General features: G+C 48.0%; 9 protein-coding genes across 9 annotated transcripts; 3 read left to right on the top strand and 6 right to left on the bottom strand.

The window, feature by feature from the left end:
• Positions 1–356: 356 nt before the first annotated feature.
• Positions 357–1,721, bottom strand: N7466_002753 (uncharacterized protein; the record flags this gene model as incomplete). Its single annotated transcript, XM_057162151.1, has 1 exon — positions 357–1,721. The coding sequence occupies one exon, from the start codon at positions 1,719–1,721 to the stop codon at positions 357–359; it is 1,365 nt and encodes a 454-aa protein (XP_057025436.1).
• A 714-nt stretch (positions 1,722–2,435) lies between these two features.
• On the bottom strand, positions 2,436–4,017 carry N7466_002752 (purine-cytosine permease family protein; the record flags this gene model as incomplete). The annotated part of the gene is made up of 2 exons (XM_057162150.1): positions 2,436–3,560; positions 3,625–4,017. The coding sequence occupies 2 exons, from the start codon at positions 4,015–4,017 to the stop codon at positions 2,436–2,438; spliced, it is 1,518 nt and encodes a 505-aa protein (XP_057025435.1).
• A 1,160-nt stretch (positions 4,018–5,177) lies between these two features.
• N7466_002751 (L-allo-threonine aldolase) lies at positions 5,178–6,353 on the top strand (the record flags this gene model as incomplete). Its single annotated transcript, XM_057162149.1, has 1 exon — positions 5,178–6,353. One exon carries the CDS (start codon positions 5,178–5,180, stop codon positions 6,351–6,353), a length of 1,176 nt encoding a protein of 391 aa, XP_057025434.1.
• A 1,512-nt stretch (positions 6,354–7,865) lies between these two features.
• Positions 7,866–10,235, bottom strand: N7466_002750 (uncharacterized protein; the record flags this gene model as incomplete). Its single annotated transcript, XM_057162148.1, is given in 4 exon segments — positions 7,866–8,943; positions 9,012–9,650; positions 9,665–9,829; positions 9,883–10,235. 4 exon segments carry the CDS (start codon positions 10,233–10,235, stop codon positions 7,866–7,868), a joined length of 2,235 nt encoding a protein of 744 aa, XP_057025433.1.
• Positions 10,236–15,488: 5,253 nt separating this feature from the next.
• N7466_002749 (regulator of G-protein signaling domain-containing protein) lies at positions 15,489–16,103 on the top strand (the record flags this gene model as incomplete). Its single annotated transcript, XM_057162147.1, has 1 exon — positions 15,489–16,103. The coding sequence occupies one exon, from the start codon at positions 15,489–15,491 to the stop codon at positions 16,101–16,103; it is 615 nt and encodes a 204-aa protein (XP_057025432.1).
• Positions 16,104–16,500: 397 nt separating this feature from the next.
• On the bottom strand, positions 16,501–17,280 carry N7466_002748 (VOC family protein; the record flags this gene model as incomplete). The annotated part of the gene is made up of 1 exon (XM_057162146.1): positions 16,501–17,280. The coding sequence occupies one exon, from the start codon at positions 17,278–17,280 to the stop codon at positions 16,501–16,503; it is 780 nt and encodes a 259-aa protein (XP_057025431.1).
• A 318-nt stretch (positions 17,281–17,598) lies between these two features.
• On the bottom strand, positions 17,599–18,585 carry N7466_002747 (uncharacterized protein; the record flags this gene model as incomplete). The annotated part of the gene is made up of 1 exon (XM_057162145.1): positions 17,599–18,585. One exon carries the CDS (start codon positions 18,583–18,585, stop codon positions 17,599–17,601), a length of 987 nt encoding a protein of 328 aa, XP_057025430.1.
• Positions 18,586–19,063: 478 nt separating this feature from the next.
• On the top strand, positions 19,064–20,057 carry N7466_002746 (bZIP transcription factor; the record flags this gene model as incomplete). The annotated part of the gene is made up of 3 exons (XM_057162144.1): positions 19,064–19,163; positions 19,222–19,500; positions 19,561–20,057. The coding sequence occupies 3 exons, from the start codon at positions 19,064–19,066 to the stop codon at positions 20,055–20,057; spliced, it is 876 nt and encodes a 291-aa protein (XP_057025429.1).
• Positions 20,058–20,384: 327 nt separating this feature from the next.
• On the bottom strand, positions 20,385–22,053 carry N7466_002745 (uncharacterized protein; the record flags this gene model as incomplete). Its single annotated transcript, XM_057162143.1, has 4 exons — positions 20,385–20,999; positions 21,060–21,347; positions 21,401–21,714; positions 21,879–22,053. 4 exons carry the CDS (start codon positions 22,051–22,053, stop codon positions 20,385–20,387), a joined length of 1,392 nt encoding a protein of 463 aa, XP_057025428.1.
• Positions 22,054–23,610: the final 1,557 nt, after the last annotated feature.

The raw sequence follows: 23,610 nt of genomic DNA, 5'->3' as shown, positions 1-23,610 counted from the left end.
CGTGTGTCCGATTGGACTTTCTATCGCAAGAAGATGCCTTCTCCGAATCCAATGTGGAGTATATGGTTTCATAAGCCCAATGGCCAGCTAAGTATATTGCAAGTTCTTATGCCAAGCATGCTAGAGATGCACTAAAAGGCATAACTTCGGAGTGACGTCGGCCAAAGTGCCTAAAATGTCTGATAGCGTGATGAAGGAACATGATTAGCTTATCGGTCTGCGGATGGGCTTTTCCACTCTTGAAATAACCTCGGAATTTCCAGATTGTTGTTTATTGTACTAATAAGCCAGGTGAGGAGTGGGGTATTAATCTACTTCTATGTATGCTTATGGCTAATCCGACGCCGCCCACTATATCAAGTGGTGTTATCGATCAAATTCTCGACCATGTTGTCTTTCAGTGCCTTCAAGTACTTTGCCACGTATTCTGGTGTGTAGTATGACTCGTTGTAGCTGGCGCTAATATGCAAGTCTCCCCTCCAAGACCAACAGTGAATATACAATTGCTGCGAGAGCATGTAAAACGTGAAGAAAATGTTCTTAACGACGAAATCGGAATATTGATGCCTGACGTAGTCATCAAGGACACCTAGGCTGTTAACGTTCGGCTCGGTGGCAGGTGGTGGACGTGGTGTTCCTGGTGGCATTGGCTCGAACAAGGCTCTACCCTTCTCGATATAGGGCACGCGAACAAACATCATATCACTCTTGTCCATATCCCACGTCTCGCGGTAGATTTTGAATATGACCGGTGCAAGATCAGGCCAGGAAGCCCGGGCGTCGACATTCAATGGGAGAGCCGTCACGCGGACTGATGCTGCGTGTCGAGGGCCATTGAAAGGCTCAGGACAATACTTGCGTACGTCGTATGGGGCCAAGGAAACAAATCGTTTAGCGGGAGAGTCCGGGTTCGCGCGCGCTGTCTCGATGACGGCTGAAGTATGGAGTGCCGCCGTCATACTAATGCCTTGAGCCCGAGCTGCTGCACGTAGCGCAATGGCTTCCTTTGCTGGGACAACCAATTCCGTCCTTATGGTATCTCCGGGTAGTGCGCTTTGGTTGCCCGGAGGCTGAAGACCGATAGACGGTTGCCCATCGAGAAGTTTGAAACGAAGCTCATCGGCACGTTGCACCCATTTTTCCTCGTACTTTTCTGGCATGCCAACCACCACGTCCAGCGCAGGTACCAGATTTTGGGCTTCGGTGCCGTCGAACACCGTCGGGAGCGGGGTTGGGTTTTCGAGCTCAGACAACAATTCATGGAGCAGCAACACTGAGCCGCGACCGTCCCAACGTACATGCTCTGCAGTGAGAGCGACTTGGTTGCTGGTGGGAAACCAATAAAGGCTGGCATAGCGTCCTGGAAGAGGGTGATGACGACTGAAGAACTCGTCGCTCGATCTCGCTGTTTTCTCGATGCGGAATGATTCATTGCACCATGCCTCAAGATCCTTCTCATCACGAACAGGGTAGTATCTCTTCAAGTTCTCAGTGGCGTGGATTTGCAGAGCAATGTCTGGGTGATTGAATCGCATTGCCTTCCAGGCCTCCCGCAATCTGCCCTCGGCATCAACCCCTGTTAGAGACTCCAATTGGGCGCTGATCATCATTAACATATTATCGCGCCCAAATGGAGCCCCCAGGGCACCGATGGCGTGTAGCAGTCGGTCATCGCAGTTGAAAGGACGGGTCCAGTGGTCATCTGCTTGAGTCCATGACATTTTGTGTTCTAGACAATATCTGTTCAAAGTCACAAAGTCATTTGTGGGATCACATTTATCATGAATTTCTGCCTACTTGCCCCGCCGTAAGCAACAATTAGGCGTCCCATCCATGGATCAATTCCAAGGTTCTTGTGGTTCTTGTGATGAGTGACCCCACCTGGCACCCCGCCTTGAATAGCCAGTGTAGCTGTGAAATTTCCACCTACCATGATCATGTATCCAATTATTTGAAAGATACCTGTATCACAATATGATTACCTAGGTACAACGTCGGAATGTATTTTCGGAAGTCTATGGCTGCTAGATCTGCTACGCACTCAGGAGGCGCAATACGTGAGGATTTGGGAATTGTTGAGCTTACTAAGCTTTTGCCTGAGGTGTCAGTGCCGATCGCACCTGAGCACTACTAGTTACTAGTGCACCTAGTACCCTCAGATTGCACTTCAACTGGTACCAATGGCTGCCCACTCTGAGAGTCCTGATCAGCAAAAAAAAAAGACCCCAGAGTCCCGCCACTGACTTTGACTTTGACGCGTGATTCGTTTACAAAGCTTGAGATAACGGACTGTCAGGGATTCGTTTCCCCTTTTCAGGAATTTCTCATATCTCCTAAGGTCCCCCAAGAGAAAAAAAAAAAAAAAAAAAAAAACACGGCACAGGGCAGTTCAGAATCCGAGGAAATCCATGAGAAATGATGTTATAGGACTGGTGCTAACGACCAATATATTTCAGCTCCAACCATCTCAAGAACGGGTAAACCAAGCCGCTCCAGCTCACACCTAATGGAATGCCGAGATCAATTCCATACCCAACAAGCTTACCGATAGGCCCAGTGAAATAGGTCTGGTACATCCCCATAATCGACCCAACCCATCCGACAAGAAATGCAGCAAGAGCTGCGAGACCAATTGGTAATAGGTTGGGATTATTCCATGCCGTCCAGTCGTATCCGCTTTTTCGACGGAATATGAACTCTTCCTCAAGCGTTATCGTGACCCAGATGGCGACCCAGTATCCCATCAATGCCAAGAAATCCTCGAATACAGCATAGAAGCTGTTACGACCGACACAGGCCAGCACTGTGTAGATTATGACGCCGATTACAGTCCAGATGAGGCGAGGGACCTGTGCAAACCATCGTCCCAGGAGCTGGAAACTCAGAGCGGCCGAATAGGTTCCGGCCACATTATTTGCAATCAGACCTATAGCTAGGATCACGCTGCATAAATTGCCGAAATGATTAAGTGGACGGAATAGCTCGACTAGGAGGGTTCCGATATCCTCGTCATATGCGTCTTTCCAGTGCGAATTTGTTGGAATGGCAGTCCCAACGCCAACGCCTAGCATGGTGGTGAATGCAGTTGCGAGTCCGAGGCCAAGTGTGGCCGATAGACATACCTTCCACCGAACGGCGTTTGGTGAGAAGTAGACGTAGAAGTCGGCACCCGCGGGAGCCCAAGACAGCGATCCAGAGATGACCAGAAAGAAGAAGCTCATTCGGTCTGCATTCTTCACTTGACTTGAGCCCGTTGTTACCATATCTGTCTCGAATGATGGACCAACTAGACCAATCAAGATGAACATCACCATGAGCTGCGGCACCCATGCGTAACGTTCAAACGCGTGAAAGGCCTTGATGCCGAAGACAACAACCAACAGTGAAATTATCGAAGCCACAATCACTCCGACTATCACCGTCATGCCACCTCCATTTATTGCGGTCAAAATCTGTCCAGCGACAAGCACGTTGATCAAGCCCCACCCAAGCATAATAACAAGGTTGAGGAAAACACAGATACGTGAGGGCCACCAACCCATTGTGTATCGAATGATGACCTATGTTTATTTGTTTTAGTGAAAGATCAGGAAGTCGGGTTATCAATAACTTTGGCATGTTTACCATTGTTCGATTTCCACTGGCTGGTCCAAACGTGGAGATGTAACCAACGACTAGAGCGGCCAGCATAGTGGCAAAAGCTGACAGTACTAAACCATCGTTCAGGCCGACTCCAAAGACCGTTGGCCCTAACAGACCTATCGCGATGGATAAAACGGTGCAATTTGCTGAAAACCAGACTAAACCCATTTGGCAGTAGTCCATCAACGAAGTCTTAGTGCCACGCAGTTCTTCCGGGACACGATCGATGCCTCGTGCTTCCACGCCGAACTTCTGTTCCAAACGAGCTGCCCATCTTTGTAAGGAGTTCTGGGACTTGGAGATCTCATCCATCATACCGGCTTCGACCATAGCGGGCTCATCGTGCTGAGCGGGAGATTTCTCCACGTCCATCATATTTTTCGGATATTGATCGATAGGATCAAATGAGGATGGCAACATGTTCCGCTAATCGACCCGCATGCTCAGTGTCACTGAGCCCAAATTTCTTCCGATGTTGGTTGGGGAGATTTGCCACGGGGTATAAGTAATCGACCTGGGGAAATCGAGGCACTAGGCATTCCCCACCCCCACTCTTTGATTTCCACCGGGAGATAAAGGAAGCTTGATTCTTAAATGCTTATCTGCCGAGCTTGCCCCTTGCCGAATCAAATGGATTATTCTAGGTAAATGATTGCCGATATCCCAACATTGAACCCTTGATGTTTCAACTCTAATCACAAATATCACGATAGAGAAAGCAACACCCGCTCTCTTCCACTCTTTCCCCTCACGTTCTATACTTGCCTTTATTATAGGTTTGAAATACCACCGTGTTTTTCATATTTGTCTCATTGCTACGCAAAGGGATAGCGGCATTTACCAACTTCGGAAATGATCTGCGCCATGCTATGTAGTATGCAGGGGTGAAGAAGATTCATTAATGACCACCGCTACTTTAAATACCGCCTCGAGGTAGATTGGTGACTCAAGAAAATCTCTTGATTTCAACAAATGATATCCCTCTCATTAGAAAGGAACCGCCGCTTAACTAAAACTGGCAGTTAGTGATGAACGGCCTAAAAATGAAGGATGGGTTGGCCATCCACCCTGAAACAACTGCTCAGGTGGTCATTTAGACATGTCTACTGCATGGAGTTGGAGCATGACAACCCTGAACAGTGAAAGCTGCGGGAAAACAAAACTTTGAAAGTGATGTTTTTGTCCATGTTGTTGCTCTTTGCAAATTCGATAATAATCGATGATAGCTCCAACTTTTCATTGTTGCAACTTGCGGCCCGCGGGTTCCACTCCGACCAGGATTATGATTAGCCCATTCTGGACATCTGATAAGAGAACGGAGGAATCCCGAAATATGCAGTGGCTTTGATTCGTCGGGACACGGAACTCGGGACGCTTAGTTAGCATTCGAGGTCCGAGTCCGCGGATCAAGATATTCAAGACCAAAGTATAAGTTCTGTTGGATTCGATTCCTGTCATCGTTCGGCATTCTCTCCGATTCACCTCAACCAAGAGAACAGGACCACCAATTGCAAATCCCCTCTTGCTTTGTCGCCATGGCCAGCACAGAAGTTTCCGCTCCCAAGCCTGGCACTAGCCAGCCAATTCAACAAATAGATGTGTCAAGCTCTTGGTGTGGTCCTGGACCCGCGGCTTACGACTTCCGCACCGACACCATAACGACACCGTCGCTGTCCATGCTGCAAACCATCGCGCAATGCTCGCTCATGGACGACGTCTATCATGAGGATCAAACAACAACCCAATTCGAGAAGTTCATGGCAGACTTGACTGGCAAAGAGGCCAGCCTCCTGGTCATGTCGGGAACAATGGGAAATCAGATCGCCCTCCGCTCACTCTTGACACAGCCGCCGCACGCCATTCTCTGTCACGAACGCTCTCACATCCTGAACTCTGAGGCCGGAGGTTGTTCATCTCTTTCTCAGGCACACATGCAATCCTGCGTCCCGGCCAACGGTCAGTACCTGACCTTAGAGGACATCAAACGAACGGCCGTCATTAGCAACAACATTCATGTCGCTCCAACCAGGGTCATTTCACTAGAAATTACCCTAGCCGGAGTCATCACTCCCCTTGACGAGGTCCGAAAGATATCCCTGTTTGCTCACTCCAACAGTATCAAAATGCACTTGGACGGCGCGAGAATCTGGGAGGCCGTGGCCGCAGGTGCCGGTCCATTGACCGACTATTTGGAGTGCTTTGACACTGCGCAGATGTGCTTCTCAAAAGGGCTAGGTGCGCCCATTGGAAGTATTATCGTGGGTCCGAAGGCCACTCTAGAGCACTGCAGATGGGTGCGAAAGAGCATTGGAGGAGGTATCCGACAAGCTGGAATCATATCGGCTGCCGCGCGGGTGGCAGTTGAGGACAACTTTGGCAAAGGGCCTAACGGGGAAGGTGGTCGACTTCGAGAAACCCACAAGAAAGCTAAGATAATCGAGAAAATGTGGCTCGATCGCGGTGGTACAGTCAGCCGGCCTGTTGAGACAAATATGGTAGTATTGGACCTTTCTTCCAGCAGGATCACGGCAGATGAAGCAATCCGTGTTGGTAAAGAAGAGGGAGTAAAATTGATGGGTGCAAGAATTGTGGTTCACCATCAGATCACCGTCGAGGCCATGGATCGGATAGAGAAGGTTTTCGATCGTTTGATGGCTCACCGGCAGAGCACGAATATGATACTTGACGAGGTAGAAACAGTATACAGGTAGGCCCTAGTGAGAAAGTGCTACACTCAAGCTATGTTTCAGAGATGGGTCAGGTGATCCCCTCTAGATATGCAGTGCTTGCTTCCTCCTTTTTTTTCCTTCTTCCTCTCTCCATCCCCCCGATAGAGTTGATGGTCAACACACACACACACTTCTCTCACCGTTTTCCATTGAGCAGCGGCACAATATGTAGCCGCTGACACTATGCCCCCAATATTTCACTACTATTGCTCCCTACAAGGCATTTATAAATACAAGAACGCACACGAGTTTTAATGATAATTAATATGCATTGCGATTTCGGGACCAAGCCCAGAATGTCGCCAAACGCCCGGGCACTACATATACGAGTGTTATACGATGAAGGATTGGCACCACTTGAGATAAACAAGGCACGTTTTAATCTCCGGTGTGGAATAAGCTTGGCCAGCGAATATTGTTTCTCCAGGTGCTAGTGTAATCTTCAATGCCAGAATAAACATACACGGCGTTGTTAAAAGGTTAAATGATGTCCAAACACCAAGGGAGCGTCCGAGAGAAACACTGATTCTGAGGATATCCATGCACGATACTGCACGAATGGGTCGGGCCCAGAATCCCACCAGAATCCGAATGTGATAGATTCATGATGATTGGGGCCTCCACCACATGTGATATTTACTAGGCCTTGTGAAAGTTTATCAACAAAGACGGTCTGCATACTCCGCAGGTAAATAAATATGCAATTATATCTTGATACTAGTAGTCTTCGAAGGGCTCACATTTGAAATATTCTCTGCAGTGTCGTTGTCGCTTTCGCTATCGCTCTCGCTTTCGCTGCCGCTTGTCTGGGACTGAATGCGGAGTAGTCAGTTGCCGAATCCAGTCGGTTTATCGACAGAGGTGGGGCACGCGCATTAGTTAGTGGCCCACAGAATAACTATCTCGGGATCAGTTGCTTTATCACGACCAGCGTTCTAGAAGCATGCATATGGCATGACGACCTAAACAAGCAAGTTTCAACCGATGGAAGCTGACGCGTCCCAAGGTTGGAAATGCCTACATACACCTCATTTCAGATATGCATATTCCGTACCAAGCCCAGCCTTAGCACTTGAGTACACAAAAACTGACGAGTCGGCTTGTTCTATTCTCAGTCCAGCTAAATCTGATGCCTTTGATCGATCTGATACATAAGCCTGTGGACCTTAAAAGACAAGACCACCAGTCAAAATGAGATGTCAGTAACCAATGGTACAGACATACGACCTACCTGTTGATCTGACTAAACCGAAGAAAGGTGAACAGCCATCAAATCCTCGATCTGCAACTATTGCGAAATTGACCGTGGGGGAAATTCAGATCGACTTCCGCCCAGAAGCACAAGCGCAGCAGATATGTCAAACCAGTCTTATCATGCTTCGTCTGAGGCCCTTTTCCAATCTCATTAAAATACCGATTGCACTGGGCTCTCCTCTTAGAGTTATTGGATCAAAAAATAAGCCCGAGGTAGGTATATCAAGCGTAAGTCAAACACTATGCTTCTAACCCGGGTTCAATGTTCAATCCAAGCTGAGAGGCATGGCGCGAGAGCAGCTCCATGTAAATGGCCAAAGCTCGCTGCGAGCAGGGATCTTTGTCAGCCATCTTATCCAACCACCGAGTGGCTTTCTTCACCTTCACTGCAATATCAGTGGCTTCGACGATAGCGGGGTGGAATTGGGTGGAAAGTGCGATCAACAGAATCGTACTAGATTGCATGATATGGTGAAGAATACACCACCAAGGTGAAACCCTGTATAACCACGCCGTGTCTACCTCGTCAGGAAGGAGATCCAGGATCTGTCCTGCAACTTGGACACACATAGCAGCCATAGTCTCACACACGTCACCGGGCGAATCAACCCCTGGCAGATCAGCAAGGCGGCGGAGACAGTGCTGCGTAATGATCAATTTTGTGGTGTAAAAGCGAAAGGCTAGGCTGGCACGTTCCCGGGCGAAATGTTGAGATGAGTGGAATTCAACAAAGTGGAATTCTGTTGGGAGACGAGAGAGCCACCTGTCCGCATTACTATTCAGCGAAAATATCTGGACTTCAATTTCGCGCCATGGTCGTCGTGCCGCTCGAGGCGCGTACAGAGTATCGACCGCCTCGCGGGTAAGGAACGCCAAGTCCACAGCATATAAAAAGTATAGTGAAGCATTAGGAACAAGGCTCTGAGCAATCCTCTCCGCCTGCTTTCCCTTGCTCCCCGATGGTCCGTGGCGCATGCGATTGGCGAAGTTCTCACCGGTCGCAAATGCGGGGTTCGTGGAATGAAGGGAATTCATGAAGGTATTTCGGGCTTGATGATCAGTAATAAGTCGCATGATACGCTCGTCACTGAATTCCTCCTCTGTGAAGGGTAACGGAAGAGGTGTAGAGCAAAAAGTCTCGCTGGTACTGGGTGGTCTGCCGGTCATAACGCATAGCACGGTATCCAGCATGAAGAGCGCCCACCACACCCGGTATCTTATCTCCTTCGAGAGATGACCAATCATGTTGCTCTCGCTACGGAGATTAAGTCCCATCGTTACGGCGGATCGGATGGCAACACCAAGGATTATCCATGACCTAGAGAGAGAACACCTTACAGTTAGACCTCGAATTCGGCAAATGAGAATACGCGCAAAATTCGATACCTGTTAACTTGACCCACACACAAAAGATAGAACGCTGCCAACCCCTCGACCTGGACTTGTTGCAAGTTCGGATGTGAAAGTAACGCCACGTTGTCGATTCCAAGTCGCCACGCTCGTGTAAAGTATACCAAGTGGCTCTCCGCCTCGGAGTGTGGCGGGAGGCCCATCAACAAAGAATGCCTCGTTGCGATAGCGAAGATCAAATTTAATATCGCCAACCACCGTTTTCCGGGTCGCACGTTCGGGTTCGAGTAGAAGGAATTGTATTGTCCGATAAATGTCGTCATGCCAATGATGGGGAAAGTAGGGTGGACCGCATTCACGTAGCTTTCAAAAAGCTGGGCAGCAATGTGTTGTGGAGGGCGAGTCGAAAGGTCCACGTCGTCAAGCACGGATACATCGGAGTCGTCTTGGAAATAATTGACGGATGAGATAGAAGGGGGTTCGAGATTGTCGGTCGTCAGCGCGTCGGCGTCTTGCCCCCCATCCCGTTTGAGTCTGTACAACCAGGCCATTTCCGAGTGCTCGCCGACATACCCCATGGCCTGTAGTTTTCCATCGCTGTTGAAGTCTTCTTCGGTATAGTCGACGACCCTGAGGGCGAAACTCGTCCCCTCGGGGATGGCGTGGGGCAAAGAACTTGAAAGCTGAACAGAATGAGATGTGTGAAAATTTCAAAAAAGGGACAAGGGTTGATGGAACGGACCTCTCTTAAGGTCTGGTCCACATGGCGGGCCGATGGCGTGTCCAGTCTGGGATATATGTCTTGCAAAAGACCCTGGTAGGCTTCTACCTGTGCGGTTAGATCGCTGAGCTGTCTAGATAACGTTGTTAGAGTGAACTGCTGGCTTTTTGATCCAAATTCACCTACTTGAGCATCTTTTCTCTCTTCCGATCCCCATAAGAACACGGGACATCGGCATCCTTGCAGCGCTGACAAACGGGGCGATCACCACTGCATTTGGCCTTTTGCTCACGGCAATTCTCACAGGCCCGAGTAACCCGACTGCTGCTGGTCCAAATACTGGGGTTGACGATTCGGGGGATCGCGACCTTGGGGTTTGGCCGGTCGCTAACCAAACCATCACGCCCGGGGAGGGGAGCAGGAACGGGGTCAGTGGGGAACTCAAACACCGAAGAATGAGTGGAGGGGGGAGTAATTAAATCGTAGTTGAAAAGAGCAGACTCGTTTCCCGGGTGATCCGATGGGTGTTCGGGATTCATTGCGCCAAGTCTGAGGGATCAAGCATAGACAAAGAAAGCAAGCTAATAAATTCGAAAAATTCCCGATATAAAAGCTCTACTTGCCATATTGAATGCCAATCCTGATAAACCCTACCTAGCAGGTATTTCAGGTATTTCGGGCGGTGTGGGTTAGTGGGTTCTTTGGTTTGGGAATAATGCGCTGTGGTATGTCGGATACGAGAGCCGCGCTCGTTTGCCACTTTCTGACAGTTGGTTCCCGGGTCAAATCAATGGATGATCTTCGTATGCTTCGTATGATTCGTATGAAGGGTATTACAAGTTGGTAGCTTTGATCATAACTTGTCAGAAGTTCCCTGAGTCACTTAAGACTATGGATCCACTGTCTCCTTTTGCGCATGTACAGTTGATGTACTGCAAGCAAGCACCCGGGAAGACACAGACTATCGGTTTTGTATACTTGATGGCCACGTAGCTCATTCTTGCCCAGCAAAAAGTCCGAGTCTAGGATAATTGGCGTTTCAAATCCCGAGACCACTGATATGTCGACTGTCTCATAATTGAAGGACCTTGACTGGCTGCGGAGTCGGCAAGGAGCCGGGAATTGTGCAGGATCATCGAGGCATGGTACGCAGTACATAGAACCTTATCGAGTCGTTTTTGTTGTTGAGGCACGTAGACTTCAGTGCACATTGTATAGTAAGTTTGTACTCCGTATCTGGCTTGGTATCCTTGCACCAAAATCTTCCTCGCGAGTTGTGCATGGCTGGAACTGGCAGATGTCAAGCCCGACACAGACCTTCTTGCCTGATGGCTATCACTTTGATGAGACCTGAAATGACCATTAATGATAGATGAATTAAAAAAAAAAGAATGGCCTGACCCAATTTTTCTAAGGTCAAAGCGGAATTGTAATGATGGAAGTATGTCGCAAGTGGCTCGGTAGTCTTGGTGGTCGCTGACGCCGGCGTGTGGGCAGCACTCGGTACTATTCCCGTGATGTTCTTCTTTTCATCATCTTGGCCCACTCTCCACCCACATCACATCAGTCTTTCTTCATTCCCACGACGATGCAACGTATGATCTTCCTAGTTGCATTGGCTCTGCAGAACAGTCATGTGAGACGATTTAACCATAGAGTGATCAAATTACCCTTTTTGCAGATGAAAGCAATCTGCAGCCCAACGCGATGGTCAGTATTTGAGGGGCGAGGAGGCCGCGACAGACCTTTGAACACAGAATAAAGTTGATTTGATACTGATGCAAAGAAAAAGGCTACCCGGCTGGCCTTGGATAGGAATCACTCTATTGAGAGGTTTCATCAGGAGCACACCACGAGTTCACAGCCACCACGTCGGCCCTTTCTCCTGTGGACATAGCACACGGAACCAGTCAACTCCCACAAAATAAGATGTTGCCTCGATAATGTTGGCTCGTTGGTTTGTGGGATTCAAAACATCACACTCTTGCAACTGTCTGGATCCTCACTCGCCATGGACCCTTGAGACCGCGCACACTGACATCAACCCGATCGATGACCTACCAGCGACACGATACCGACCGAGCCCTTGCGCATATATACACATATGAACCCGCTCCACCACACACACATCAAGAGCTATTTTGCACTGAAGATAGCCGTCGTCTATACCAAGCCGTCAGACCTAAAGCCCCGGTACAGCACATACAGCACAGACCAGCGATGGCCGACGCTGTTCAGGTCTGCCCAAGTCGAACTTACAAATATGATATGCACCGAGTTTAAGGAAACATCTCCACGTATCCCACAAACGACGGTTGGAAACAGATTGTTCTGGTTGTTGGTGGTGGGAACTTGGGCATGAATCGGGACCACTTGTGCATCCAGGACCAAGTAATGGGCACCCTTCATGCAAAATGACATTGCTTTGATGGTTACTGCTGCCCATTCTTGACTCCGAAGCGAAGTATACAATTCAGTGGGCCATTGGTGACTGGTCATGTTGGTGCAGACATATCTCTGGTTGGCGGGAATCTGAGCTCCGATTTATAGGCTAAATCGGGATCGGCCATGTTAAAGTCAGCGGCTGATGTTTTTTCCCCTCATTTTCCCTTCTGGCAAGGCAACTGGCTTTGATGACGGCGGTCATCCATGTTGCTCCGGTTATCTCAAAGTGTTAACAGTGCCATGCACCCTGGCGATTGATCCTTCCTCTCCATTTTCGTGTTGAAAGAGCCAATATGCGCGAAGAAATATCAATGCGAAAAGCCCAGAGCTGAATGTGCTCTCACTCTGGAGAAAACGATGGCTCTGTCGATTATCAACAATAACATAAGGGTCATTTACGGCCAAGAAGGCCATAGAATACTGATCGGATGTACATCCGGCGGTTGGAAAAACGAGCCTGGGTGAATCCTCCGGTTTTGATCATTCTCCTCAAAAAGCCGTCATCTCTGACGTGGCTTCGCCACACCAAAATGCCTACTCTAGTCCTGTATCTGCGCAGGGCACCGCTCTTTCGTGTCAAAACATACATACTCGGACTGCTTACACGCTTTAAACAGCATTTTTTGGGAGTAGTCCCAAAAAGAAGGGTTTTCATGATCCCCCGGTGTTTTATCCTGAAAAGGCGGGGTTTCGGTTCTTTTCATCGGGAAATATGTGTCTTCGAGAGGCCAGGCTTTGATGAAATCAAGTGCTCGGCTCTCCAAGTGAGCCGATGATACGCCATTGCCTGCAGCCGGTGGGTTGAGGATTCAATTTACTGCATGGCAAGAAGGTTGATAACTGGACGGTTTACCCACTCCAAAGAGCATGGTTTGCGGCAGATAGGTGGATAGATAGGTGGATGGGGAGTTCGATAGTACTTTCATGAGAAAGTCATCTTGATCACTCATTACTCTTTCAGCCTCAACGTCAAACAGGTCAACGAGCTGGAGGGTGGATTCTTAACCCGACCGGGAGAAAGCCGATAATCATCACGATTTACGTGCATGGTACAAGAGCAGGTGTGTGGATATGATAAAACTGTACCCCATATTACATATTCATTGTCATTGAGAGTATCCATGTCGTGCAGGCTTCCGTGGGGTGCACTTCACAAGAAATTGTCGAGGGGGGTTCGCATCAAGCAGCAGAAAGTGCATTGATATCAGCGTTTTGTGGGAGCGCTGGAACTCCCACAAATGACAGGACCTTTTTGGCTACATCCCATGTCCACCCTCACTCATTCTCTCAATCTTGCAGCTCCGTTTCGTTCCACCACTTTCTCCGTCAGGGTCGCACAATTTTGCGCTGGCAGTTAGTATGTGGCAAGGTGAGGTGGGGAGTTCGTTGTGGTTTCTTTGACTTTGAAGAGAAATATCGGCCCTTTTATTTCAAAGGACTCGCTCGGGGGGTTGAGGATTTCCACAGTGGCCATCGTTCGGGGGGGATTGTCAGCTGGTGCTTGGTTCATGGCTCATCTCATTTTGAGCCCAGTCAGGTTAACGCGCCCGATGGATATCATTGGAAAATGGCGAATCTGACTCTGGGTGTTGGAAAATGAAAACCGGGGGCGGAGGTCCATGGAAGGGAGTGCGAAAATGCGGATAAATCTTCCGGATACTTCTTAGGCTGAGCATGTCGGGTCATCAAGATTCAAAACCATATGTCCCCAACCCCCCGGGAAGTTGAAGTCCAGTCACCACCTTCTGGTGATTATTTGCAACGGCACCAGCCATATTTCGACAACTGGATCTTTAGACTTAAGCTCCATGGGCCTTCTGGCTCCATCGGCCTTCTGGCTCCATCATTCTAATTTGCAAACTTGATCAGTCTCTGGGACTGTTGGCAGACGCATGGACGCAAAACCCCCCACAACAGCGCCCGGGGGCAATAGAGCCAACTCTAGCGTGTCGTTATGAAAATCCTCCTTATCATAACATGTACCAATTGGTATGTTATATATCACCCTCTCAAAGTGAGGCAAGGCAATAGCTGACCGTCTTTCCTCCAGGTACGTCCAGTATCCTGATGTTCGCGATCCATGGTTTATTTGCGCCTTTCTTCGAAGGCGACCTCTATTTCGACCATTTCCATTTACGCGGTTGATCATCTGCAAATGCATAATATTTCAAGGCGCCATAATTGGTAGCGGTTATCGAAAGCATTGGGCAAAATAACTGCGTACCAATGGTGTCTACAGCCAATGAGCTAAGTTGTTTCTTGACCCGTTAGCCTCAGGCACCAGGACCGGCTGACATTATCACATGACGTTGTCCATTTTAATTTTAAAATTTGCATCTGTGAACAGCAAACTAAACATTTAGCAAAAATGCTTTTGTTGAGTCATGTGGACGTGCTGAAGCTGGACGCCACATGAGATTTCTGCAGAGGTCGGCTTGGTCTTAATTTGAACCTCGAGCAGCGCATCCAAACAATTCTCTGTGAGAATACGCTGGACTGCTCAAGTGCTCTCAAGAAGACGTGTCGCACCTTGAGTGCAACCTTAACCTCCCAGAAAACAAATGGGCGTCGAACAATACTTGAAGGTCCGGTATGGGGCTCGTGAAAGCATCAATTGCCGGCGCCGAGTTAATACCTTATTCAATGTTTGGTGACAGATATGCATTTCATAATTCAATGGTTGGAAGATTCCGTTATCTACATATTTCTCCAGATCGTTGTCAAATTTTCTTTCTGGGCTTGATCGATGTATGTTCGCCTCAGTCTAGACCGTGACATGGCTGAAATGTGCGATATAGCGATAGAGCCTAGATTTGCCCAGACTAAGCCCTCGGGAACAAGTGATAAAATCCTGGGGAAAACCGATGGATTTAACTTCGGTTGCGGCCCGGATTGACATATCTGCCTAAATATGGGTGGCAACGATCACGCTGGCCCGATGTGAATCAGGGTGGCCGAGGCGAAAAGACATGTTGATTCAATAAATCAACGAGGCACCTGCCAAATTAGAAGTCGTTTGATCCGATCTTGACTGGAGATGCTCTTCGACCATGGCTCATATTGGAGTTAACCATAAATGCCGGCTTTCTTTGATTGGACGAGAGCGTTCCGGCCAATCAAAGCAAGTACATTAATCAAGACCTTGAGCTTTTCGTGGCAAATGGTTATTCAGTGGCATATGTGTGCTTCATGGTCACTGTTTATAAGGAAGATAATTCCTTCCAGTACATTCCGTGAAACTCAGAGAGGTGATATTTACTACCACATCTGTATCAACTACACCACTATCACAAGAAATTTCTCCCAGCCCTCCCAAGGTTCACACCAAACTTGCACCTATATGGCCGATGGCATATGGAGGAAAGGGAAAAGAAAATACGACGACTATAGGGTCGTCAGATGATTCTCCTGACACTACCAAATATACCGGGCCCGTCTCCAATGTCTTGCGTCCCAACGCCAACAATATTATCTCGGGCCATGCACGCGCACCATACGACTTTGAATCATTTGTCGACTTCCTATCTCGAAACCATTGCATCGAGATATTGGACTTTTTATCCGAAGCAAATGCCTACAGTGACTCTTATTATAACTCGGGGGCCTCCGCTTTTGAAGAGCGCATGACACCCGAGACACGACGCCTGGGCAAGCAGTGGAAGACTATTATGAGCACTTACATATCCCCCGGATCTCCAAATGAGCTTAACATTCCGGATGGTATGCGGAAAGAGCTGCTTAACAATCACGATGTTCTTATCCATCCGCCGAACCCGACCTTGTTGAATCCCACCATCCAGCACGCCCGCGAGCTGTTAGCGGACGGTGTCATAATACCCTTCATGAATAGTATTCCGCTGGAAATACGTTCACGGTCTTTGTCCATTGACAGATACCATCCTCTATTGCATTTGCAAGTCGCTTCCGAGACGGATACTTCAACGCCTCGAGATGCACGGTGAGTCTATCTAATTTCGCACTGTAAATTCGAGCGGACAACACTAACAAGTGACAAAACAAAGTGAAATCATTAATACCACTGATCGAAGCCCCAACGTTCAGGCTGATGCCAATGAGTCAAAATCACGAGACAAGTCAAAATTGCAAGATGAAGGACGCACACCTGAAACTAGGAGCTTTCAAAAGTGGTGGAGGGCATCTATTACAAAAGTACGCAAGTTATTTCGATCATAGTAGCCAGCCGATACTCAACAAAGGTGATCTTTGAAAGCGAAATATCCATGCATATTGAAGTGACTAAAATAATATATTTTCTTCTCACTAAACCTGACATGTACTTCCAAGTAATGAATTATTTTCTCTATGATGCATATCAAATATGTACTTCCAGACCAATCTCTATGCTGATACTTCAATATCGAAGAAAAGCCCAGGCAAAAGCTCTACCTTTCCACTCTTTGACCCATGAAACACCAAATGAATGGCAGCCTCGCCCCCAGAAAGAGTAACCGTATGTCTGTCGGTGGTCGAACCTAAGGGCACCGCATATCTCCAGGCACCCCCAAATACCGCATCGTATGCGCCCTTAAGCTCCACGTCCCCTCCACCAGGAACCTGAACCAACACAGAAGAAACACCTTGGACTCCATTGGGGTGTCGAGTGAACTGCACCTCTATCTCATAAGGAACGCGATTTGCTCTAGGCGTCCTGTCAAGACACCAGAACGGCAAGGATCCCGGAGCCACCGCGTTACCTTGGTCATCTCGAGCTGCACAGATTGCCCATTTCAAGACGGTCCCGTCCGGTTTTGTGCGGCCACCGGGGGTGGGATTTGTATAGGAGAAGCCAGTAGCAGAGTCTTGAAACCGCTGTTTAATTGCGTCGAAGTCGTTTTCGGAAGGTAATGTGAATGCCCAGTCAATGATCGTGCCTTCTTTTTCGTTACCCCAGCGATGTTTGCGTCGTGCTTCGGGGTCGATATCGTCGAAGAAGGCGATGAGCTCTAGGTAAACTCCGTCTGGGAAGAGGATGAGCTTGTTTGTTGTGAGCCCGTCGGCGTGAGTTCCGCCCGGCGCTAGGGTAAAATGGCCATCGGTGTATTCGGAGATTTCAACGAGGGTTTTGTGGGACACGAGGATGACGAAGTGGTCGAGGATAGGTGTGATGTGGCTAGGCATTGTGCTTTAATCTGGTAATAAAGTCAATGACAATGGTGTCGGGGATGATTAGGATATGAGGGAGAGAACCTTGGAATAATTAAGGGAGGAACCTTCCCCGCATCAGGGTTCCCCGCACTGGTTTGCAGTTTGGGAACGACCATCGACCCATCAATTGATGGCGTCGCCTTTTTCGTGACTAGTCACGCCATACTATGTCATTTCTAACGACATAAGTTTTATTGTCGAAGAAGTTTCTCGATTGAGAATTGAGTGGAAAAGAAGCTTTAAAAGTAGAGTATATTTCTATTACTCTCCTAATCCAAGAACCCCAGGCCTCTAATATGACTCCTTTGTTCCCAGCAGAAAATCAACATCCATGCCTCTCAGCGAATCCTCAAAACTCTTTACATCAACCGGAGCTTTCAACTGGGAAGGTTCAATAACACCTGAGACTCCAGCACAATAGTCAAACTCATTCAGGAATGCAGGGCCTCCAAGAACCTCAATCGGGACACCGAACTTCTCATGCATATCCTGCATATCCATCTGAAGGAACATGGTCTGCTTGCCTGTAACCTTGGACCAAGTCTCGATAATCTCCTCGAATGTCAAATACTCATCATAGGCCAACAACTTAGTTCCAGCTTCCTCGTCCTCAATCAAAGCCCTCACAAATGGACCGGTCGAGCGAGCAGTATCGATGACCGGAAGTCGTGTCTGCTTGCTTGCTGGGAGCACAAGAGCGTAACCCCCAGTTTGCTTGTGGAGCTTCGGGTAGAGGAACTGGTTGGTGAGATATCCACCGATATAGATGAAAGAGGTCAACTTCGTGAGCTCGGTGCCCCGAATATAATCCACCAAGTACGCTTTAGTTTCCCAGTGGTAGGAGTGTGGGTATTTGCCTCCGGAGGCAGCATTCATAGGGCCCAAAGCGGAGTAAATGAATCGCTCCAGGGTTGGGACTTCCCGCGCAGCATCAATGACGTTCTTTCCAAACTTGACTTCGGCGTCGTAGCCAATTTGGGCACTGGTTTTGGCATCTGTGCCAGAGGCCAGGGCGCGGCGGTATGGCTCCCAGAAGTCGGTGTTGAGGAAGATGGCATGGACGCCAGCGAAAGCGCGACGCAGTGACTCTGGGTCATTAAGATCCGCCTGAATGATTTCGGCACCTTTTTTGGCGAGCGATTGGGCTTTGTCTGAGGAGGGTGACCTAGTCAAACAGCGGACGTGCCAGTTGGGGAGGGCGAGAAAGGTTCGGGCTACTGATGAGCCTTGGGTACCAGTGGCCCCGACGACAGCGATGATTTTTTGATTGGAAGACATGCTGGCTCTATAAAATAAAAGCGTACTTGACTCAAACAAAAAAATCCTTGTGGCCGTTCTGCTCGTCTGAATATATACGTGCCAGCAGGCATAGATAGTATGGTTATGAAATTGGGCCTTGTGATTGGCCAAGCGTAAGCCATCGGCCCATGGCTTATGATTGAGATTAGTCATGGTGCTTCTAAAACTCCTATTGGTTCGGCTTTTAAGCGGAGTTAATGAGGGTGGTGAATTAATACCACGTCAAATCAAGGGCTTATTGGCACGGTAAAACCTCGGGCCCCCCTTTTTTGTTGAAAATTTGCGCATATCCTTACAAACTTTTGGGGCAATTCTGACCGCCAGCGTGGTATTAATTAAAGTCGCGTGGAAGAGAAAGTAAATACGTGGGGCCCCCGCCACTTTGTTCTCGCGTATGCCGAACATAAGCCATAAGCCATAAGCCATAAGCCAGTGGATATTCAACTCGAACCCCATAATGACGATCGCAGGGGATACAAGTCAGAGTGTCAAGCCGAAGAAACGAGTTGTCACTACTGCACGTAGAGAGCAGAACCGGGCTGCACAACGCGCATGGAGTAAGTACAAATCGATTTCGCCTCTTGACGAACAGCCCAGGCTAACTTCTCACCGAAGGACAACGACAAAGACTGAATTATGCTGCTCCGGCCATTCACAATGCAAGCCACGAGTCTACGCTTAAACCTTCGAGCCGGGCATCAAGAGTATCTCTCCCTCTAGTGGATTTAACCGTTGCGCAACGATCTGGGCCGGAGAACTCAATAAAACCTCCTACCCAAGCACCAGCCTCTGAGACAGGCTCCGAAGGCTCAGAATACACAGGACTGGGGTCTAGCTCCATCAGTCTTGATTCAACGCCGCTCAAGGCCAGTGAGACGTTAGTCTCGGAGCAAGGTAAATTGCCCTACTTTCTTCCATGATTCAATGTTTGTTGACACCAGTGAACTATTTCAGCCAAAGACCCGAGTACGTCTTTCCTCGAGACCGATCTCAAATTGAACACACTTCAGACCAACTACACCCGAACGCTCTTGGCGCTTCTGCAGAATGCAAATTGCCTGGGCTTCGATATCAGCAACATAATGAACTGTGATAGAAGAAGTTTATCACCTTTCTATAGCCCAATCACTCCAACAGATAATCCCCAATCCCTTGTCGCTAATAAGTTCAACCCCTCAATACCGATCCATCTCCAGCCAACCATGGCCCAGATTCTCGTTCCACATCATGCGGCTCTGGATTTGATTCCCCTGCCGCTGCTACGAGACAGGGCCATCATGCTATCTTTTTCCATGCCTGAAGTCTTTGATCTTTGGGACTTGAAATTGGACATCTATGTTCAGCATGGTATTGAGCTCAAGGTGGATGGTGACACTTCACCATGGGATCGAAAAAATTGGGATATGAAGCCCTGGTTTGGAAGGAAGTGGGGTCTGCCCGTTTGTGAATAATATATGCTGCGATCGGATAGTTGAACCGGCCATTGTGTCAAGCTTGATTAAATTGTTGAAATAGCAACTGTTGTGGGATACTTGGATGGATTGGTTTCCTGCCAGTGAGTGCAAACACGAAGAAAATTGTCTACCTCTCTATTGATACCACATATAAGAGTATTATGTACCATGTACCAAGTACATGGTTTTTTATCCATCTCAAGTGCTACCATGACCACAATCTTAGAAAGATTTGGAACAATTCTTGTCATCGTGTCTGGATGCATTGAAAAAAATATATGTGAATGTCTAATATACGATGAAAAAAAGATGTGCATTGGGCAATTAATCGACATGCCTTTCACATCCAACACGACCCAGCAATCCCTTGCGTTCCCAACGTCCCGAACGACCGGCTCCGGTCGAAAATGCTGCCCCTTCAACTTCGGGGATACGCTTCAGTGCTTTGGAGTCGGTATCCACGCCTCCCTCTAGTACTTTGCGGGCCTTTTGCTCTCTGCCCTTCTCTTCCACTTCCTCCTCAACGTCTTCATCTTCGTCATCACTCCTGATATCATCCGCGCCATTGCCTTGCACAACACGGATGGCTACCTTGATGATCATGAAAAACCAGATTATAGTGATAACCTGAAGAAGGCCCAAAGAGGCAAGGAAACCCCATTGGATGCTATCATTGTAGCAAATTGTGCCCGATGGGTTTGTGAACGCTTCAAACATGTGTGACCAGCCTTCTTCGGGTAGGGGGGTTGGACCAGTCACCAATTTGTCCTCTGATGTGTGGTAGCAGCCGATCTTCACGTTGTCCGGCATGTAAACCCAGATGTGGTACATGTTTGTGATGTACCAAACATGACGGGCTAGGAACCAAGACACCATAAAAACGCCGAACATGATGTCCCGCAGCGTGGAAAGGCCAAGGTACTTGAAGCATTTGGCAAGCTGGCTAGGGAGTTAGCAAGTTGTGAAATAAAGGATTTAATCAAAAATAAATGTACTCACGGGGAAGAAAATATCGACCACGTCCATCAAGATTAGGACCAGATTGGCGACCCGAGTCAAGTGGAGAGTATACGAAGTATAGAGCAGACCAATTGTGAGAATGTGGTGGGTCAACATTTGCCAGTGGTCCTTGCGGCGCTCTTCGATGTTGATTACCAGGAGTTGCTGGATCCAGAAAGCCCATTGGCTTAGTATGTAAAACTTCACGAGTCCAGGGAGTTCCCGCGTGGGCCAATTGGTAAACATTTCCTTGGGGTTGAGGAAATAGTCCGAGGTGACATAAATGTACTGGAAACAAGTCAGCTTAGTACCTTAAATTGCAGGGTACATTATTTACTGACCACACCAAGGACCCAAAAGACCGAGTAATAGCACAGCAACCATGCCTGCTCAGAGAATCTGATCACGTCCTTCTTTGTCGACGCGCCGCAGTATCTAGCGACCGGCTGAAGCACGTACTCCATGCAGCTTGCCCGAAGGAAAGTGAAGAGCACGACACAGAATGCAAGAAATAGGAAGTCATCGTTACCGACACCGTATTCGCCTGTCCTTTGGTTGTAGTGGGAGATTGTGAAAAGCTTGGATGTGTATGGCTGAGCCTGAGGGAGGAAGGAATGTGTGCAGAATAGAAGGGCGATGAGGTTTAATGGGATATCTATTAGAGAAGTAATATCATTAGCATTGGAGTTTTCACAATTCGAATAAACAGAACCGATCTGTCACACAAAATAGGAGACCGTTCTTTGTTGACTTGACAACACGACCCCTAACTGAGCGAGTGTAGACAAGGGTCATGGTCAAGGACATGACACCACGTACAAATTTGATTGTGGAGCAACCAGTGGGTTGCAGAATCGAAAATACCTTGCGACTTGCGCGCGGTGTGGGTGTTCTTCTCCTTGCAAAATGTTGGAGGGTTCGGCCTCAGCTTGCCGGGGGTAGAAACTGGCATTGCGGGGTGGCGCCCTGGAACAACAGAGCCGGGAACACTCATGACGAGATAGCTGAATGCGACCTGGACCTAGGAGGTTCAGGGGCAATTGAGGTTGGAAGTTTCCAACGCGGGTGAACGTGAAGGTGGAAAGTGAAACTCGGAAAGAAGTCACCAAAATGGGTTTCACCGCCAAGGATTCGAAGGTTGAACAGGACTTGGGATTTAGTAACCAAAATTATTTCACGCTATTTTAGCTCACTTTTAGCACCCTCGTTATTGGCGTGCTCAGGGTAACAATTCTTCGTACAATCTTTTTTGAATTTTCCGATCTCGGGCCGTGTTTTGTGCTTGTCGATCAATGCCTGCGTTGATATGGATTCCTCAGGCGCCTATCCTCCACGTTGGGACTGGAATTGTGTTGGGAGTGATCTTTTTTCTCTCCTTTTTCAACTTGATGATAGGAATCTTGATGCTCTTGCTACTGGTCTCGCTCTATATGACCTTTTATCGAGAGGTTCCTACTGAGCAAGTGGATTGTAAGCAACATTTGCTGTTGTTTTTCTTTCGTGAAGCCTCTGCGGCATGCATAAAATCATTTTCGCTTCTACCCGAGCAAGCCCCTTGCTATGTCCCATGGATAGCAATGCCCTGCCCCATCTTAAATCATGAAAGAAAAAATCCCCCTCCCGAACGTGTATCTTTGATACTTCAAGCATGGGGGACTTGGGATTAATACTGTACTCTTTTTAGCTTCTCCAAACTCAGCTGGTCCTTCGAATATCCATTGGAAACACCAAAATTCCCAGCGAGAAACGATACTTGATCTGAATCTCCAATGATTTCCTTTGCTGAGTGATTCTTTTTTTTTTATCGGAGTCTCGATATGGCGGGTAATGTGAGCATCATACAGTTTTCATGGCAGCACATATGGAGTAATTGAATAGGTTATCAGCTCGACAACGAATCCAATTATAGACCACCCGATAGTTATATCCTGTGTTATCTCTTTGTGAGTACTGATACACGGATACTCCTTTCAAAGTCCATATGAGAACTTGAACAATGTCTTTATCAGTGTGAAACCATTGCCATTCAGAATAGACTATAAAAAGCGGACAAAGACCCCTTCAAAGAGCATACCATGGATATTTGGTGATGCAAAGAAACATCAAAGACAATGAACAATTCAATTCTTCGCTCTCTTTGCCTGTTCAATAGTACAAAAGCCGAGTCATCGCCCTTGAAATCTTCCAAATCGACTTGACACATTGACAAATCATCTACTAATTTATTCATTTCCTTCATACAATGCCGGGTATTTCTAACGATATGAATCGGTCGACGGACTCAGACCCAACGCCCTCGTTAGGGCAGACATGTGATCTCTATAACGCTATTCAAGTCATAGAAGCCTATGAGAATGGAGCCTTCCCTTATGCACGAATTATTGTAGCTCAAAACGGTGAGTTAACTGTTCTACAGAGCCCCCATAGACCTCTTCCCTTGACTTCCATTGGCCGCATTTCAGACAGCCAGCTCACCCCGTTTGATATAATAATTGACATGCAGACTTTCCATGTTTCACGATTGAATCCCGCCTTCACACTGCCTCGTATA

Source organism: Penicillium verhagenii (genome assembly GCF_028828195.1).
Source record: "Penicillium verhagenii strain IBT 33310 chromosome Unknown utg000003l_segment0_segment0, whole genome shotgun sequence".
Classification (NCBI taxonomy): Eukaryota; Fungi; Ascomycota; class Eurotiomycetes; order Eurotiales; family Aspergillaceae; genus Penicillium; species Penicillium verhagenii.
Note: the sequence above shows the minus strand (reverse complement) of the source record. Positions and strands in the feature narration are given on the sequence as shown.